General features: G+C 35.9%; 1 protein-coding gene across 1 annotated transcript in view; it reads left to right on the forward strand.

Moving 5' to 3' along the window:
• Positions 1–17398, forward strand: part of ADAM23 (ADAM metallopeptidase domain 23) — a 78492-nt gene that overhangs the window by 42375 nt on the left and 18719 nt on the right. The window contains exons 12-22 of the mRNA XM_059820612.1: positions 1575–1659; positions 2463–2553; positions 4206–4254; positions 6980–7079; positions 9728–9799; positions 10577–10663; positions 10816–10896; positions 12856–12906; positions 13372–13435; positions 15026–15131; positions 16564–16683. Coding sequence (XP_059676595.1) covers positions 1575–1659; positions 2463–2553; positions 4206–4254; positions 6980–7079; positions 9728–9799; positions 10577–10663; positions 10816–10896; positions 12856–12906; positions 13372–13435; positions 15026–15131; positions 16564–16683 — 906 coding nt within the window. The remainder of the gene's footprint in view (positions 1–1574; positions 1660–2462; positions 2554–4205; positions 4255–6979; positions 7080–9727; positions 9800–10576; positions 10664–10815; positions 10897–12855; positions 12907–13371; positions 13436–15025; positions 15132–16563; positions 16684–17398) is intronic.

Below are 17398 nucleotides of genomic sequence, written 5' to 3' on the forward strand. Positions count from 1 at the left end.
TTGAGCAACATTATTTTTTTTACTTCATGGCATTGTAAGCAAAGAGGAGAAAGAGTGTGTTCCCCTGTGCAGCCTAAAGATCTTAAGCCTTCTCCCAGCAGCGTGACATACTACGAGGATGGAGTGACAAATATCTTCCATGGGATTCTCCTATCATTGATCTTCTGCAGAGGAAGATAAAAAAGGGGATGAAGAATTTCCTCCAGCCTCTGTGTCATAGCTGTACTGCCTTAATACAGGCATTGCAACACAATGCTCATTGCGTTTTTCATAACCTATGCAAAGGGCTAGTGATGTGCACTCTTAATTACTTTTATCCATGTATTGTGTCACTTGCCGAAGAGATTGCCAGTGGGCAAACAGGCTTTTCTCAGTGGTGCACAGTGAAAGGTACCAAATACAAACAGAAATATTGGGAATTCCGTTTAAACAAAGGGGAAAAAAACCTTTCACTGTGAAGGTGGCCAGATGCTGGAACAGGTTGCCCAGAAAGACTGTGGAGTGTCCATGCCTAGAGATATTCAAAAGCCAATGGAACATGGTCCTGAGCAGTGTGTTCCAGCTGACCCTCCTTGGAGCAAGGGGGTTGAACTAGACCGTTTCCAGAAGCACCTGCCAAACTCAGCTCTTACTGTGGTTCTGTCTATTGTAAAGCATCTAGCTTTAAGCATTTAGTATAGTTAAGCTGCAGTTTGAAAGTTCTGATGGCTGTCAGAATGTTCTGAAAAAAATAAATATATACCTGTCTGGAGTATCCTGCCATTTAAAAAACCAAAAGGAACATTGATTCTGCTGTTGTAAAAGGATTTCATTTTCAAAGATTAGAGTAATTTGCTATGCCTGCCCAAGGCTGTGTAGATTTATTGTTATGCCTATGAAGCTATAATAGGTATCATTCATAATTGTTTGTAGACATTTTATAGAATAATTTATATCTTCAGGATTACATAAACGTAACTAAATATTTGGGGTTTAGCTGCTCTTTAAAAAAAAAAAAAAGTATTTAAATAAAATTATCATGTGGTATATCAGTTGTTCAGAAAAACCCCCACAGTGATTAACAATAAATGAAAGGAGGCAGGGTTAAAGAGCAGTATTAAATTACTTTCCCTTTAGGTGTACTCTTCAGTCTTTTCATTTGGAGTTGAAACTAGAACTTGAATTGGTTTGGATTAAGAGCATAATTAAAAAAATTCTCAACACTGATACTTTTCGGTACAGAATTCCTTCCTGACAGATTATAAATTGGAATATATTGTTATCTTTTTAAAGGAAATGTTACCATTGTGTTTTCTTAGGAATCTGGTACTCTAGCTTTCTCTGCTTGATTCGTTTGTGGGTTGGGACTGATTCTGACTCTACAAGATAAAAATAGTATTTTTGTCAAAGGTTGTATCTAATCAACTCTTTTGATGTTGGTGTTCTGTTCGTAAACTTGCAGTTGCTTTTGACGCTAGATGAGGATTAATGTGCATGCAATATATCATAGTATGTGTGAAAGTGTGATCTTTCAATAAGCTCTTGGTGCCCAGTGTCAATGTGTTATATTTTCTTTATTTTTATTTGTTTGTAAGGAATGTGACATTTCATTATAAGAGGAGCAGCTTAAGTTACTTTGGAGGGGTTTGCTCTGTGACCAGAGGAGTAGGAGTGAATGAGGTAATTTTTTTTCGTGACTAAAGTGGAATAAAATAGAAACTGTACACTATAATCTCAGAGTTTATATGTTTCAGTATTCGGGGCTTTAAAGATAACTTACATATTGAAAAGTTAGGATTCTCACAGCCAATCTTCTTCTGTCATCATTAAACTATTGCTCACTGTGCTTTTCTTTTTAAAAAGCATTCCTCCTGTCTGTGTTATTCTCTTAATAAGATCTTAAATTGGCTTTTAGTATATTTGACAGAAATTTAGACCCAAAAATCTCAGACAGGAGTATTTGAAATATAGCACTGAACATCCTTTTGGGTCTTCTCATTATAAGAGGCTTGATCTTCTGAGGTGCTGATGATATGTAATTCTTACTGATTTTTTTTAACATTTAAACTAGAAGAATTTCATTCCTGCTTATTTGTTTATTTTTCCTCAGTGCAGTGTTAAATCAATAATGAAAATCTCCTGTTTTAACATGGGTTAATCATACTATACAAAACTATATTACATATATATCAAACAGACTCCTTTCTGTAGGTTAACCACTGCACAGGGATTCCCTCAGGTTAAGAGAGGAAAATTTTTTCCGTTATGTACTTCGTTGTGTTTATTTTCCTTATATGCACACAGAATTGTGATTGGCTGTACAGAATTACTGAAGTAGTAGGTATGTGGTAAGCCAGAATGAGCTGGTGTAGTGTTCATTACAGTAACTTATGTTTTCTGTTTGTGTTTCGTTTGGTGTGTTGTTTGGTTTTTTTTTTTTGTTGTTTTTGGGTTTTTTTAATTGCACTCCTCTTGAAATGCAGTATGGTCTCCCTTTGGCCATGGCCCAGGAACTAGCACAAAGTCTTGCTCAGAACCTTGGAATACAGTGGGAGCCAGCTGCCAGGAAACCGAGTATGTACATGGACATGGAGTCTTCCTTTGTCCTCCTTAGCTAAATATATAAACTCTTCCTTTGTAATATTTGAAACAAATACAAAACTTGCTGTAACTGTAAAACAGGAATTGCTGCTTTTGGAAATATATGCACCAAAATTTGAGTTTAACCAAAATAAGAGCCACCAGTTTAGCACTCATTTTGCAATTACCTCAGTGATGTCCTGTGTCAGGAAGTTAGATTAATAAGCAACATGCAAAGGTATAATGGTAAAAACACCATTAATTTAACTCAGAACTCCTTATCTATCATAATGAAATCTGTAATTCCTATAGAACTATAATTGACTTCTTAAAATACAAAAATACCTTATTTACAATTGAAGAAACGGTAAGAAGCTGTAACGTAGTCCAGGGTGACATTTGCTCAACTTGTTATCTTGCTGCTTCACAGCCAGAAGATTAGACTGATGTGGCCTTAATACATGTAGAGTGTAGGTACAAAAGCTGCAAAAGCCCTCTTTGGGCTTAAAGAAAATTGTTGGATTTTTCTACTCACATCTTGTAACCAATTTGGCTACTTACTCCTCCTCTCTGTTTCTTCTTTAAAAGTGTGAATGATAATGCTGACTTTATTTTGGAATCACTTCAGAAATCTGTGAATTAGGAAACAATGTGGAAAAGTTTAGGGAATGTCGTTTTGTAAAGCATTGCTTTTGAATTGTAAATTGTAATTGTAAACTTGGAAATTGCTAAAATATTTTCTATATCGTTTTTTGATTACAGGTAAAACTGAGTTCATATAATTTGGAAATCAGAATCTTCTTTAACTGTAAGATAGGGTTTTTTAAAATGATAACTTAGTTTCCTTATTTGGATACCCTGTATAGAGAAAGATTAACAAAAGACCTGGATAGAGCAGAAATAACCATACGAATAATCTGTGAATTTTTTGTGTGGAGAAACAGTATGGATTTGCTATAGTAACAAGAATACAGAACCTTTCTTCTTGAAAATGTTACTACTTTGGTAGATAATTTATAAGGGTAGTTTATAACTTCTGTGTTACCAACCATAAGATGTTGATATTTTGGTTTTATTTTATGAATTTGGTCACCGTTGACTTACATGCTATAGCTGTAAGTAAACTGTAAATCTATTTTCACTCAACTACTTTCTCTAATTAATGTTTGATTGGCTGCTTCACATATTATTATTAATAATTCTATGCCAAAGGGAAAAAACGTGGCCTGTCCAGTAACAACTCTCCTTCAGGGTGTTCTGTACTCATTTTAGGGAGGGGGAAATGTGAACGTTTTCAATCATCAGTATCATGTGTACTGCACATACCCTTGTGCTGCCTGTTTTGAGAGCATGTAGGGAAGAATGTTGCCAGCTATTTTTAGCTTTCTATACTGCCTGAAACTTTGTGTTGAGTCTAAGAATGTGCACATATGGTAATTTGAAAATACCATGTTTATATTAAGTATATTAGTATCTCTTCAAGTGGGCTGGTTTCCTTTTTAGGGCTAGAATCTGTACAGCCAAGCAACTGTCTAATCTTTTTATATTTAGTCAAGGTCCATTTTTATAGTGTGTACTTTATATTTATTGTAAGCATTTTTATAACTGCTTTCCTTTTCTGTTGTATTTTGGTCTTGTTCGAGAAGAGTGTGACTGCACTGAATCCTGGGGTGGTTGCATCATGGAGGAAACAGGGTATGTGATAACTATCAGTAATTGAGGGATCTGGAATGAGTTCATAGTTTACATTATGACATAAATACTTATGTATTGGGTTTTGTCCATGTGTTTTAGTACTAATAAATGAAAAACTGGAAGCAGTTGGAATAACCCAAACATACAGATAAGTGATTTAAATTTTCAGCACTTCATTCCCTTTGCTATTCACATTTTAGGAAGTTATTAATAAATCTTACATTCTGAACTGCAATGCAGTGTATTCACTAATGCTTTGCTATACTTACAAAGATTGAAAAATAAAGAATGTATGTTTTTGTTCAAGCAATCCAGTTATACTTTTTACACGCAGCTGAAAAAGTGTTATAATACAGTTTTGATAAGTGATATTGCTACTTTCCTCCTAAATTTTAATTATTTTTTCCCCCAATTCCTTCAAAATTCTAATTTTGAGTGAACAGATCTCTCTGCTTCTGTTCCAGTGAATAGAAGTAGAAATGTGAAGCTTTCAGCAAGTGCTCTGAATCCTTAGCTAAATGGTCAGTGAAAGTCTGAGGGGGAAGCACATCTATATGGGAGGAAACCACGTTTCATTGCCCTCTATCCTCACACACTGCCAAAGATTCTTTTCTCTCTACTGGAAGCAATTGATTAGAAAAGGATAGGATCTGAAACACAGGTTTCTGAGTCTCATAAACCACTTCCTGTCAGAAGTCTAGCTCGCTGTGGAAGCTTGATTGCAAAAATCATGCAGAAAATTAGTCATAAATAAGACAGAAGTAGCTTAGTTTCTTCATATGGTATTTGGAAATTGGCTCTTCAGTAGAATTACTGTGTGGCTTTCCTGTAGACTTGTAATTGTCAGCCACCATATGAATGTAACAGAAAATTATTCAGTAAGTTTGCTTCTGGAATCCGAAGTAAGGCATTGATCAGAATAGATACTAGCTTCCTTCCTATGTTGAACGTTGAGGTGCTGGAGCGCGTCCAGAGAAGGGCAACGAAGCTGGTGAGGGGTCTGGAGCACAAGTCTTATGAGGAGCAGTTGAGGGAGCTGGGGTTGTTCAGCCTGGAGAAGAGGAGGCTGAGGGGGAGACCTTATCTCTCTCTACAATTACCTGAGAGGGGGTTGCAGAGAGGTGGGTGTTGGTCTCTTCTCCCAAGTGACTAGTGATAGGACAAGAGGAAATGGCCTCAAGTTGCACTAGGGGAGGTTTAGACTGGATATTAGGAAAAATTTCTTTACTGAGAGAGTGGTCAAGCATTGGAACAGGCTGCCCAGGGAGGTGGTGGAGTCACCATCACTGGAGGTGTTCAAGGAATGTGTGGACATGGGATTGTGGGACATGGTTTAGTGGGCATAGTGGTGTTGGGTTGATGGTTGGACTTGATGATCTTACAGGTCTTTTCCAACCTTAGTGATTCTGTGAAAGTGTCAGTCTTGGATGGAAATATCAGTAGGAGAGATTGTGGAACAAACATCTCCTGTAGATAAGGTAACAGTAAAAAAAATCCAGGGAGCAGATGATAGTCACCCAGAAGCTGAAAAAGGACTGACTAATGAAATGAGTGAATAATTAGTTGCAGTGTAAAGCCTTGTCACTTAACTCCATCAGTGCCAGAAGACATTTTTCATATATAGAATAATTCAATGAGGAAATGTCAGCTCAGTAGTAGTGAGCTGCTGGGAAAGGAATGAAGAACCTTATGGCATGGTTACCCCCATCTTTAATAGTGCACATAGTTCTCATTCCCAGATCTCAAAACATGGCTAATAAAAATATCAGGCAGTTTCTGTGTGAGAAATTGCTAATAAAGTGTGTTTTCTTAGGCTGGGAAAAAGATGGAGATGAGGAAATATGGGAGACGTCTGTAACATCATGAACAACATAGCAAATGATTACTCTTTCTTCCAGTGTAAGAACTAGGCAGACATGAGATTAGCAAATAGGTGACAGAAAAAACTGGATAAAATTGTTCTTCTACCAGTCTGTAATTAAGCTGTGAAACTTCTTGCTGTAGTATGTTGAGGATGCTAAAAGATTCTGAGCAAATTCATGGGAGAAAATACAATGAAGGTTATTAAATAAGACAAAACAAGGCTTCCTGAGAAAGTCATTGAGCTGAAAATTGTCAGAAGCCAGAAAAATATTCTGCAAGTAGGTACAGTGCTCTGTTCTCTGCTCTTTCCTGGGCGTATTCTCAGGGCCAAAATCAGAGGTGGCATTTGCGTAAAGTGGTTTTTTAGTCTGACCCTATACAGCTGTTCTTATGGCTGCAATTACTTTTACTTTAAAAATTAACCTTATTAACAGGATCAGATGAATTGAACAGTTTTAAAACCCAGCATGAAATCAGGGATCTGGAATGTAATCTACCTTTTAAACTGAAGCTGCAGGGAAAACAAACCCAAGAGAACACTGGATTATGCATGCAATTGAGAGGGTGCATAGCAGCTATTATGATAATGTGGTTTCACATTATTACAAAGATTAGATGACTTACAGCTTCTTATACCATAGATCTATATAATAGAAATATAAAAATGCAAAATGTTTAAAACCTTTTTATTTTGTTCTGATTTTATTGTTTGAGAATAAGTCTGAGCTGACATACTGTTGCGCACAGTGGTTGTAAGAAACTGGGATTTACAGTATTAAAAAAATGTTGTAACCCCTTCGCCCCATTCCAGTAACTGTTGGTGTTTCAAGGCATTTACTCAGCTAAATCTTTGCCATTTTAGGGTATACCATTCCAGGAAATTCTCCAAATGCAGCATTGCAGAATACAAAGAATTCTTACTTCGTGGAGGAGGTGCCTGTCTTTTCAACAGGCCAACAAAGGTAATAAATATGTTGGTAGTTAGCACCTCTGCTAAACATTGTAATGAAAATGTAATAATTTCACTAACACCCGTCTGGTCTCAGATTTATTCAATTGTCTATGTGGATATTTTGTTGAGGTTGCTTGTAATTAGCTGACTGTTCATTCCCATAACAATTAAAAACAGTCTTAAGAGGAATGCAACTTGTTTTCCATCAGTTCTTCATGCTCAAATATTGCAGTTGATTTTTCACACCTAGATAAATTCCCAACACTACTTATTAAAGTAGTGCAAGGGGAAGTGGAAGTAGTACAAAAAAAATCCAGAAGTAAGGTCGTAGTCCATGCTCCACGTACACTTGATTCTTGGACTTTTTGCCTGAGGTTGTTAAAAAGAATGCCAATTACCACACTAGGAATTAGAAATCAATAGCTTACTTCATACAGACAGCAGCTGCTTGCGGTTGTTCTCAAAGCTGACTTCATTTCATTTCAGATATACATCTAGCAAACTCCATCATTTATAACTGTTTCCTTGTAATATCCATTGCTTTTTTCGCTTAAAAACTTAACAGGGTCATAATTTTTTCTAAGGCAATATTAGCATGACATCCTTCTAAAGCTGAGTAGTATAAAAATATTCCATGTGGCTCTTTTTGCAAAGTAAGATCAATCCAAAGTGTTAATATTCTATTTAATCATGGTGTCAAACTTGCTGTCTTTGTAGAATTTAATACCACATGAGACTATTAGGCTGTTCTGTTTACTGTGCTGTATCCTTCGGTAGACCACCACCTTGCACAATTAACTTGAAAAAATTTTGCTTGTTAATCTGTTTTTTAATCTTTTCCCAGGGTAGCAATCTTTTCTTATAGAATAAGCTTTTAAGAATGCTTACAGAAAAGAGTAAGTAGGGAGAAAGAAAAACACAGCTTCATTTTTTGATATGGTTGTCTAGCAAGGTAATGTGAACAAATTGTCAAATTGACTGTGTACAGAATAAAAATCTAGTTTACTTCTGTGAAAATGCTCCCAGGAGAATGGTTGAATTATCTTTATATGTTATCTGTGTCAGTTTTTCACAGCTTTGAAGTTAAAGTACTTTAGGGGAAAAAAAAAATTATACAGTGTTTTGAATCCTGTTATTTGCAGGTTGGGAGGTAAGGTAGAAAATGGTGTGTTTAATCTTTAGGTAAATAAAATGTAGCTGTGTTAAGCAGTCACCATCTTTAATTACCACCTTTTAGTTATGCTCTGACGTGTATATGAATATTTGATGGCTCCTGATGAATGCCGTAGGAAATTTGTGTGTGTTCTATTATTTTCTGGCATTTTTCTGGTTGACCCCTTTTTACTTTCTTACAAGTTACAGGTCAGATAACCAGGTCTGTCTGATAGAGAACAGAATTTCAGGTTCAGAATAAGAGATCTTGCTGTCTCCACGGAAGCACAGTAGTAACAGTGGCTTTTTGAGAAAGAAAAGAAATTTCAGTTTTCTGAACCATGTTGACATTGCTAGTGAAGAAGAGTATATATGCGTATTGCTTCAGTGTAGTTTTGTTTCTGGCACCCAAAATTGTAGGTGCTATTGATTACCTATGTGGTTTATGCAACAAAAGTAAAATATTTTCTTTCTTTTTGATTAGGCATTATGATTCCTTCCCCCCCCCTCCCCCCGCAAAGTACCAAAGAAGAATTCCATCCAAGTTTATAAATAATGTATATTGTATTATCTGTTACGTTTCATATCCTGATGATCCTCAATAGCTGTACTGCCACTAAGCCCATGCAGAAAGAACATGTTTACTTGCACCTTTCACCGTTACCTAGCTGTAGAATAACTTCTCATTTCGACCATGTTCTAGTGATGAATGTGTTTCTGTTGCTAATATCCCAGTTAAATTGGAGATTCCTGATATTCTTATAGGATTTTAAGGCAGGATTATTATATTGAAAACAGACAAGGTTTTTGCAAAATTATTTCTGTGACAAGACTGAACAATATCTTAAATCACCTTTAATCAATATTTTGATATGTGAAATCAGTATAGAATATATATCATCCTGAACTGTAGAATTTATCTGTATCGTATATATCTGGTCTTAGGAGTAACTGTTTAGCACTATCTGTATGTGGTTGTGTTATTCTAACTTACTAATAAGGCACATAGAACTTCCTTTTGGCAGTGTTTCTTAGTGTTTATTAATCTTATGCACAAACATGTTACACTGGAATAGACAGTAGCTAATTGCATGAGCAAGTATGGGTACCTGAGTAGATCCCAGAGATCATATTGCTGACTGGTTTCTTGAAGGAGTTGTTGGAGAGATGGGAGTCCATAGAATTGGAATGAAGTTCAAATGTTGTCCCCTTGAGTATTATTTTATTGTCTCTCTGTTTATCATAATTTTCTGAGATCAGTATTCTCCTGAAGAGGGCTAGCAATCAAGTGATGTAGCTGTACATCTTTCATGTCTGAACAATTCTGACTAGCAGCACTTGAAAAACATGCTGCCTTCTCCATCACAGTAGCAAGGCATATATATTCTCTGTGACAGCGTGTTTCTGTAGCATTGCAGAATGGGCTATGTGTGACAGAAAAGTCATTTGGTACTAGTTTTATTCTTACTTTTGCGGGGGGGTGTGTGTGTGCTTTTTTGCTTTCAGCTCTTTGAAACCACTGAGTGTGGAAATGGATATGTAGAAGCAGGAGAAGAATGTGATTGCGGTTTCCGAATGGCAAGTAGAGTTATATATCACTCCACAAGTCAGTCTTACAAAATATATTAAGATAAATTATGTGATTAGTAAGGGAGGGGGGAAAGGTAATGCACATGAATTTGTTTTGCCTATTTTTAGGGAACTACTTAATTAAAGGACTGCGTTAAAATATTTTTTCAAGCAAGAATGAGTGCAAAGGCAGAGAGTGTCCTCAGAACAGTCTTCCTGTTATACTAATGACAAGATGTAGGTGTTTCCCAGCAATTTTTGAATTGCACTGTAGAAGTGCTTACCCTTTAACTTTTCCTGGATGGCGTGCCTGGAGTGGTAGGCTCCTTATCTATGCTTTGGAGATATGTGCCTGTGTTCAGACAGAGTAAGTAAACTGTTGTTTTCTTCTCTATTGTAGAAATATTCCAATAATGTCTTTGCAAAAGTCTGCCCTGTAGATTTGGGTCCTAGTTCTAGTATTTAAATATAATTGCACCCGTAATTAGTTTTCTTAATCTTTTTTCTGCACTGAATGCAATTTGACTAAGCAGCATGTATTTGGCACAGGCTATTCCACACCTGTGATGAGGCTTCAGAAGGTGTGAATCCCCTTGTTGCTGTAGCATATATGTCACTGTTTTCCCTTCATTTTAGTATTTGAGCATTGCAAAGGATTATTCTAGCTGATAATTTCAAGTTATCAGTGCTGAACTGAATCTTTTGTCTGCTGTTACATAATAGTTTGTTGGAAAGATTGTGAAGAAAAAATGGAAAACTAAAAACGTTGCTTAATATTTTTTTCAGGAATGCTATGCAGACTGTTGTAAGAAGTGCTCTCTTTCTAATGGAGCCCATTGTAGTGATGGACCCTGCTGTAATACATCATGTCTTGTGAGTGTTGCTGCAGTATATCTATTGTTCTTTTCAGTTGTCCATGGAAGTCATGTGCAGCCTGTTATAGCTCTGTCTGGTTTATGTAGAATGAAACGGAATAGCTTATGTAGACATAGTCTTAGTCCTGAACTATATTCTTCATTTTCTAGTTTTTCCCACGAGGCTATGACTGTCGATATGCAGTGAATGAATGTGATATCGCAGAGTTCTGCACTGGAGATTCTGGCCAGGTATGTATGCAGATGTTTGTTTGCATTAATTTTTGTATCAAGTTAAGAGGAAAATCCGGATTAATAAACTGCACGTTCATATACCCAGAAATAATTGTGGGGTGGTTTTTTTTGATCCTAACAACATTTTTTAAACATAAGAATAAACTATCATAAGCTCAAAAAAAATTAATCTAAGTGGACTCAAAATATGACTTCTGTAGGTTTGGGTTTTTTTTTCTAAACTTGGGGGGGTTGTGTTTCTGTATAGTGTTTGTATTAGACATCCTGCTTTACTCTTTGCCTGGTCTGTTGCGTAAGTACTAAGAATATACTGCAAATGTAAATGGATTCAAAGGTAGTAACAGTAAGATTTTATGAAATAAAATAGTTTAAAATATAAAAAATTGTAGAAAATTACAACTAATTGAGTATAGAATCATAGAATCATTTAGGTTGGAAAAGACCCTTAAGATCATCAAGTCCAACCATTAACCTAACGCTACCAAGTCCACCACTAAACCATGTCCCTGAGTGCCATGTCTACACATCTTTTAAATACCTCCAGGCATGGTGACTCAACCACTTCCCTGGGCAGCCTGTTCCAGGTGAACAACCCTTTTGGTGAAGAAATTTTTCCTCATATCCAATCTAAACCTCCCCTGATGCAATTTGAGGCCATTTCCTCTTATCCTATCACTTGTTACTTGGGAGAAGAGACCGACCCCCACCTTGCTACAACTTCCTTTCAGGTAGTTGTAGAGAGTGATAAGGTGCCCCCTCAGCCTCCTTTTCTCCAGCCTAAACAACCACAGTTCCCTCAGCTGCTCCTCTTAAGACTTGTATAAACTGTTACTTTTTTTAAGAGTGTGCACATGTACAATAATTTTAAGCGTGGATCTTATGCATTTCTCTTGAAAACATTTGGCTAATACTCAAAAGTATAGGAATAGACAGCAACCAAAAGGTTGTTTTAACTTGAGTTCTTTTAAATAGTCAACATTCTGTACGTCTTCCATTTTCACAGCAACTTTGACGCTTTAGGTGATACATGCTCCTTTTCAATACTGAGTATTTAGCTTCATGGTTATATAAGAACTTCATAACTCTGCTGCAGTCATCTACTGCATCAAGTTCTTAGCTTTGAGATTCAGGATAGATCACATGTGTCTCTTTGGGCATTGGCTGTAATTATAGATGCCAATAAATTAACAGTAACCTCTTTTTGTATTATCACCTGAGACATCCACACTTACAGATAAGTAGCTATTGCTGAGCTTTTATTGTAAATATTTTATTCTGTAGATGCAGTGTTCTTAATGGGAGGGAGAAGTGCTTTCTTAATCTAGAAAGGCTGCCCTCAAAGTATTGGCTAATGTGGTGCGTTGCAGCAGCATACCCTTTCCAAATCTTCACAGGTCCCTTTTTGATGAGGAAAAGTTTTGAGTGGTCTGCTCCTACCTTTAGTAATCTGAGGCTTCTGGACCTAATGCCTTGTTCATACCAAAAAAGTTTCCAATGCCAAAAGAATGTGACAATTAAAAAAACCCCACAGCTCTGTAATCAATAGGTAGGCTACAACTAGGTGCTTGCTTACTTTCTTAGTGGAACTGAAATGAATGCAGTGGCAGTGTTGCAAACATGGCCCCAGTATTAGCTACCAAATCCTGTTACTGAACACGTTTGCTTTGCCTTCTTTTTTGCCTCACCTCCTTAATTTCTACTTGGAATACACAGAAAGTTAGAATTAAACCTTGTATTTCATAGAATATGCAGAAAGTTAGAATCAAACCTTGTATTTCATGGCTCAAGATGTTCATTTTGTCATTTGTATTTGTAGCTATAAAGATTCCTGCACTAATTATGTTATCTACCCCATTTATATGTTGTGCAATTGTCTTTTAAAACTGGGAACATTATGTGATCTTTTGACATTTCATTACAGTACACATGATGAAAAAAACCCTTAATTTTTTTCAGTGTCCACCAAATCTTCATAAACAAGATGGGTATGCCTGTGATTCTAATCAGGTATGCAATGTTTTAAAATCCCTGCACATCAGCAAACAGAAATCAACCAAATACAAGTTTTCTTTTTATTTTTTTTTTTTAATCCAGTCTTCCATATTTTTTCAAAAATTTTGTGGTTTGGACATGAATGTTGCTTGTGCTTTATGCACCCTATGAATAGTAAGAATTTCTACTTTGAGTAAAATCTGCTTGGTATCTTTACATTTTATATGTCCTTTATTACACTCCATGTTACAACTGTGTAAATGAGAAGTATAAAGCAGCTGCTGAAATGTCAGTACATATTAGACACCAACTGACTTTGAGAATCTGGGCCAAAATGTGTACTCCATCTACCCAAATTCATGAAAACTATTATAGAGCCCAATATGTGTGTGAAGAATCAAAACAAACTGTTTGTTGGGGGAGGGGAAGGGAATGAAATAATATTCAGTTCTCATTGCTAACATGTTGTGTTTTGTTTAGGGTCGTTGCTATAATGGTGAATGCAAGACAAGAGATAATCAGTGCAAATATATCTGGGGATCTAGTAGGTTGACTAACTACCTTAAATGTATTTTATTTCTGGTTCATTCCTGCCTTTGTTTTGTACTTTTAGCATTTTTATTTTTTGTTCATGCCACTCTGAATTAAAGTTTTTCTGCTCAGTAGAGTAGACTACAGTGAGAAACTGTGGCTTGATTGCCAAGTGAAATTTCAAGTTTGGGAGCGATGACAGTGAGATTGTTCTGACGTGATGTGGTTGCAGGCATAGGTAGGCAGCAAATACTGGACTCTGGTGGGATTAGGTGAGAAAACATACACAATACTGGCAACTTTGAGTTATTGTTAGCGGGGGGCAGGGGGGAAATGGGTTTGAGAATTTTTTTGGTATAGTTCAAAACAGATGTTTTGGGGTTTTTTTTAATGACAGTTGTCAATTCCATTATTCCAGCAGTGGTTCATGCTAAAGCTGCTCCACCTTGCCTTTCTTTGCTATACCATCCTACAAGTCAGCAAAAATAAGTACATTGCTGTGAATTTAAATATATGTAGTATGAATTTAAGCCCAGAGGCGTTGAGTAAAATAGAATTGCAGTTGAAATGGATTTTGCTTGCAGCCGAGGGGGGATAAATGCTCTGTGTGATGACTTTGAGACAGTTCAGCAGAGTAGAACTATCAGGATGTCCTGTACTCTAGCACTTACTGGGCACTTTCTTGTGCATTTTTGTCCAATCATAACTGCCACTGCTGACACTGCCTATTTGAGGCAGAAGCATCATTCCATTCTAGGGAAGATGGGAAGAGAGGGATGTAGTTTTACCATTTATTGTTTATCCTGTACAATACAAAAGATGCTATATAAGTGTAAAATTGGAGGGAAACGACATTTTCTTTGTCTTCTGATGCCTTTTTGAGCTTTATGTTGCTACCTGACATTTATTGATAATACTAAAGGCAATAGATGTTTTTGCTAACTAATTTATTTGTATTTTACACACTTACATTTTAATATATTTGGTTTGTCTTCTGTACAAGTGATTTTACTGAAACTACTCTTTCTAGTTTACCTTTAATATTTTATCTTTCTCTGTACAATTGTTGTGCTTTTCTTTTTTAAATTGATTTTTTGAAAAAACAAAGTAAATAATTGTGGTTTTAAACCTATTAGTTCATTTTTCTGCTCCTAAAAAGCAGTAGAAATTACACTCTTGACTATTCAACCTTGTGTTCTCTGTGAACTCCTAAAAAATAAAATAAACATCAAATGATGTCATAACATATGTTTATGGTATGTGCCACGTATAAAATCTTTGATCTCCTGAAATACAGATCAGGAATAATTGCAGTGCAAACAACTAGATTAAATTTATGTGCAACTGCTACAAAGTGAACAAAATAAAACCACAGATAAATTCAAACACAGAAGACAATACAGACACTGTGGAGATTGCTTTTTTAGAGCAAATTTTGAACATTATTTTAGAAAAGCCATCTGTAGGTATGGCAGTTCAGTCTGCTAGGTTCCCGCTGCAGTCACTGGAACATATAGAGAACTGCTGCATAAATTATGCAGGTTTTCAAAACTCTCGTGTTGCCAGTGGAAATTACATTTCTTTTTCCTTTCTTCATCAACAGAGTCTTCAGGATCTGACAAATTTTGTTATGAAAAGCTTAATACAGAAGGCACAAAAAAAGGAAACTGTGGAAAGGATGGAGATCGATGGATTCAGTGTAGCAAACAGTAAGTTCAGCTTGGTAGAGATTATTTGTATTTTAAATAGATTAATACTGGTTCAACATTGTCTACTTTTTCATGAATGTTTTGTATTATTTTGAATCTTCTTTCCCTCACAAGGTTTGCATCTTGAAAAAGTTCCATAGCTCATTCTGACAAATCCATGGGTGACTCAGCAATACACTTGTAAAGAATTCCAGATTTTCAGAAGAATGTACTGTGACTTCAATTCTTTCAGAGGAGCTGGGGGACAAGGCAGCAAAAAGTCACAAGTTCATAATATACAAACACCTCAGACTTGGTAGGGATAAATTAGGGTGCAAATACACACACTGTTGTCTCTTGCTCTGGGATTGATACCAGATTATGCTATTTCAAGTTCATTCCAACCTTTATTTTGACCAGAGAGGACCCTTAGACATTTAGATGCCATAGAGAAAATGGCTGATTCATTTGCATGTGATCATTACTAGATGAATATTTTATTAGATTTACTTTTCAAGTTAATGACCATTAGTGGATAGACTTAAATTTCTCCTAATTTACTTACTGTTTTGTAAGTTTTAAGTATGCAGGTAAAAATTTCAGTCTCAGAATGGTATTTTCCTTCTTTGACTATCTGATGTTTGTCAAGTGGCATTTTTTTGGGGGAGCAGATTATGTGATTCACTTTTCAGATAAGATCATAAGCAAGGAAGTTGTTTAATGGATTTTTTTTTTTATATATTTAGTGTTGTTCTGATACGTATCTTAAAAACCTCATTTGTAGAAAAGCTTTTCTTGATCAGTAGAGAGATGGAGAAAAATGGTCTAGCTGAAGGGCCATTTAAAATTTTTGCAATTTTAACAAATACTATTTCCAGCATTCATCCCGTTGCTTCTATGACTTAGGACAATTAGCATAAGAGAGGGAAGTTTTAAGCTGATATCCTTCTGTTGAAGATTATACATACAAAATAACATCAAACAAAGCAGATTATTTACCAAAATTCAGGCAGGCACACAAACTGCATGCTAACGATTCTTATTATGGTTCTGTTGTCCTGCAAGGGAAATAAAATACAATTAAAAATTCAAACTTCACATTAATGTATGGCGTCCAGGCTTTTAGAGAGAGGGAAATGTAATTTAGCCTGAATATGACAAAGCTTTGTACAATTTGGCTCCTCTTAATTGTACTGTATTGTATTTAGAGCACAGATAATTTTTTTTGTTGATGTGAACATTCACTGGTGCATTAGAATGATTACTTGTTTCTGCCTTTTGTCATTTTATAAAATAATATTTTATTTCCAGGCTTGTACTGTGAAAGTCTATCATGCGGCTTATGGTAATATATTACTTAATGTGATCAGTGGCATCATTGCCACTCTTTCTTTTTTGTAAGTTTACTTTGTATTATTCCCGTAACTTTTTAATTTATGTTTTCATTTTACAGTGATGTTTTCTGTGGCTTTTTGCTTTGTACTAATCTTACTAGAGTTCCACGAGTTGGTCAAGTTCAAGGAGAAATTATCCCAAATTCTTTTTATCATCAAGGACGAATAGTGGACTGCAGGTAAAAGATAATGCAGTGTTCCAACATGATTTTGCTTTGTCAAACCTAATTGAATTAACATAAACATAAATGTAAAATTATACAATTTTTAGGCAATTAATATCTTAGAGCAAAATAGTTATTCTGAGTGGTATTTCTTTTTATTAAAAAAAATTAAAAGGCTAATATTCCACATGTAAAGAGGGAGAAATGTGGGTTATCCTCCTGATTACTCTGTCTGATCTCTCCAGTAGCAGAACTTCACAGTCAGAGTTTAATGCTCAGTATTATATTTTTCGGGGTGGGGGGGCAGGTGGGCGGGCGGGGAAGGTCTGTAATTGCCGAAGACCCATATATAAAGCATAACATTTTTGAGTGTTATATCCTCAGAGAAATGGCTGTAGGGGAGTGAAGGCTGAGAGGGAGGAAACTGAAGAGTTGTGGCAGGATAAGATGTTAAGCTACAGTTCAATTAATGGGCAGGTAGATGGGTTTTAGTCTATTATGCACAATACTCAGTTTGTATTTTAAAGACATTGGCAACATTGCTGTCATGCTAAGAATACTCTCTTACATAGTTAGGTCCTGAGTGAACAATTATTCTTAACTCTTCTATTATTCCACTAGTATTTTTATGTAAATGTCATCGCATGGGAAGTTAGTTTTTTAACATTTTTCACAGCACTGGGTAGGGGGGAGGCGGGAAGAGGAGGAAAAAAAGAAAAAACCACAGCCC

Source organism: Gavia stellata, chromosome 8, assembly GCF_030936135.1.
Source record: "Gavia stellata isolate bGavSte3 chromosome 8, bGavSte3.hap2, whole genome shotgun sequence".
NCBI lineage: Eukaryota > Metazoa > Chordata > Aves > Gaviiformes > Gaviidae > Gavia > Gavia stellata.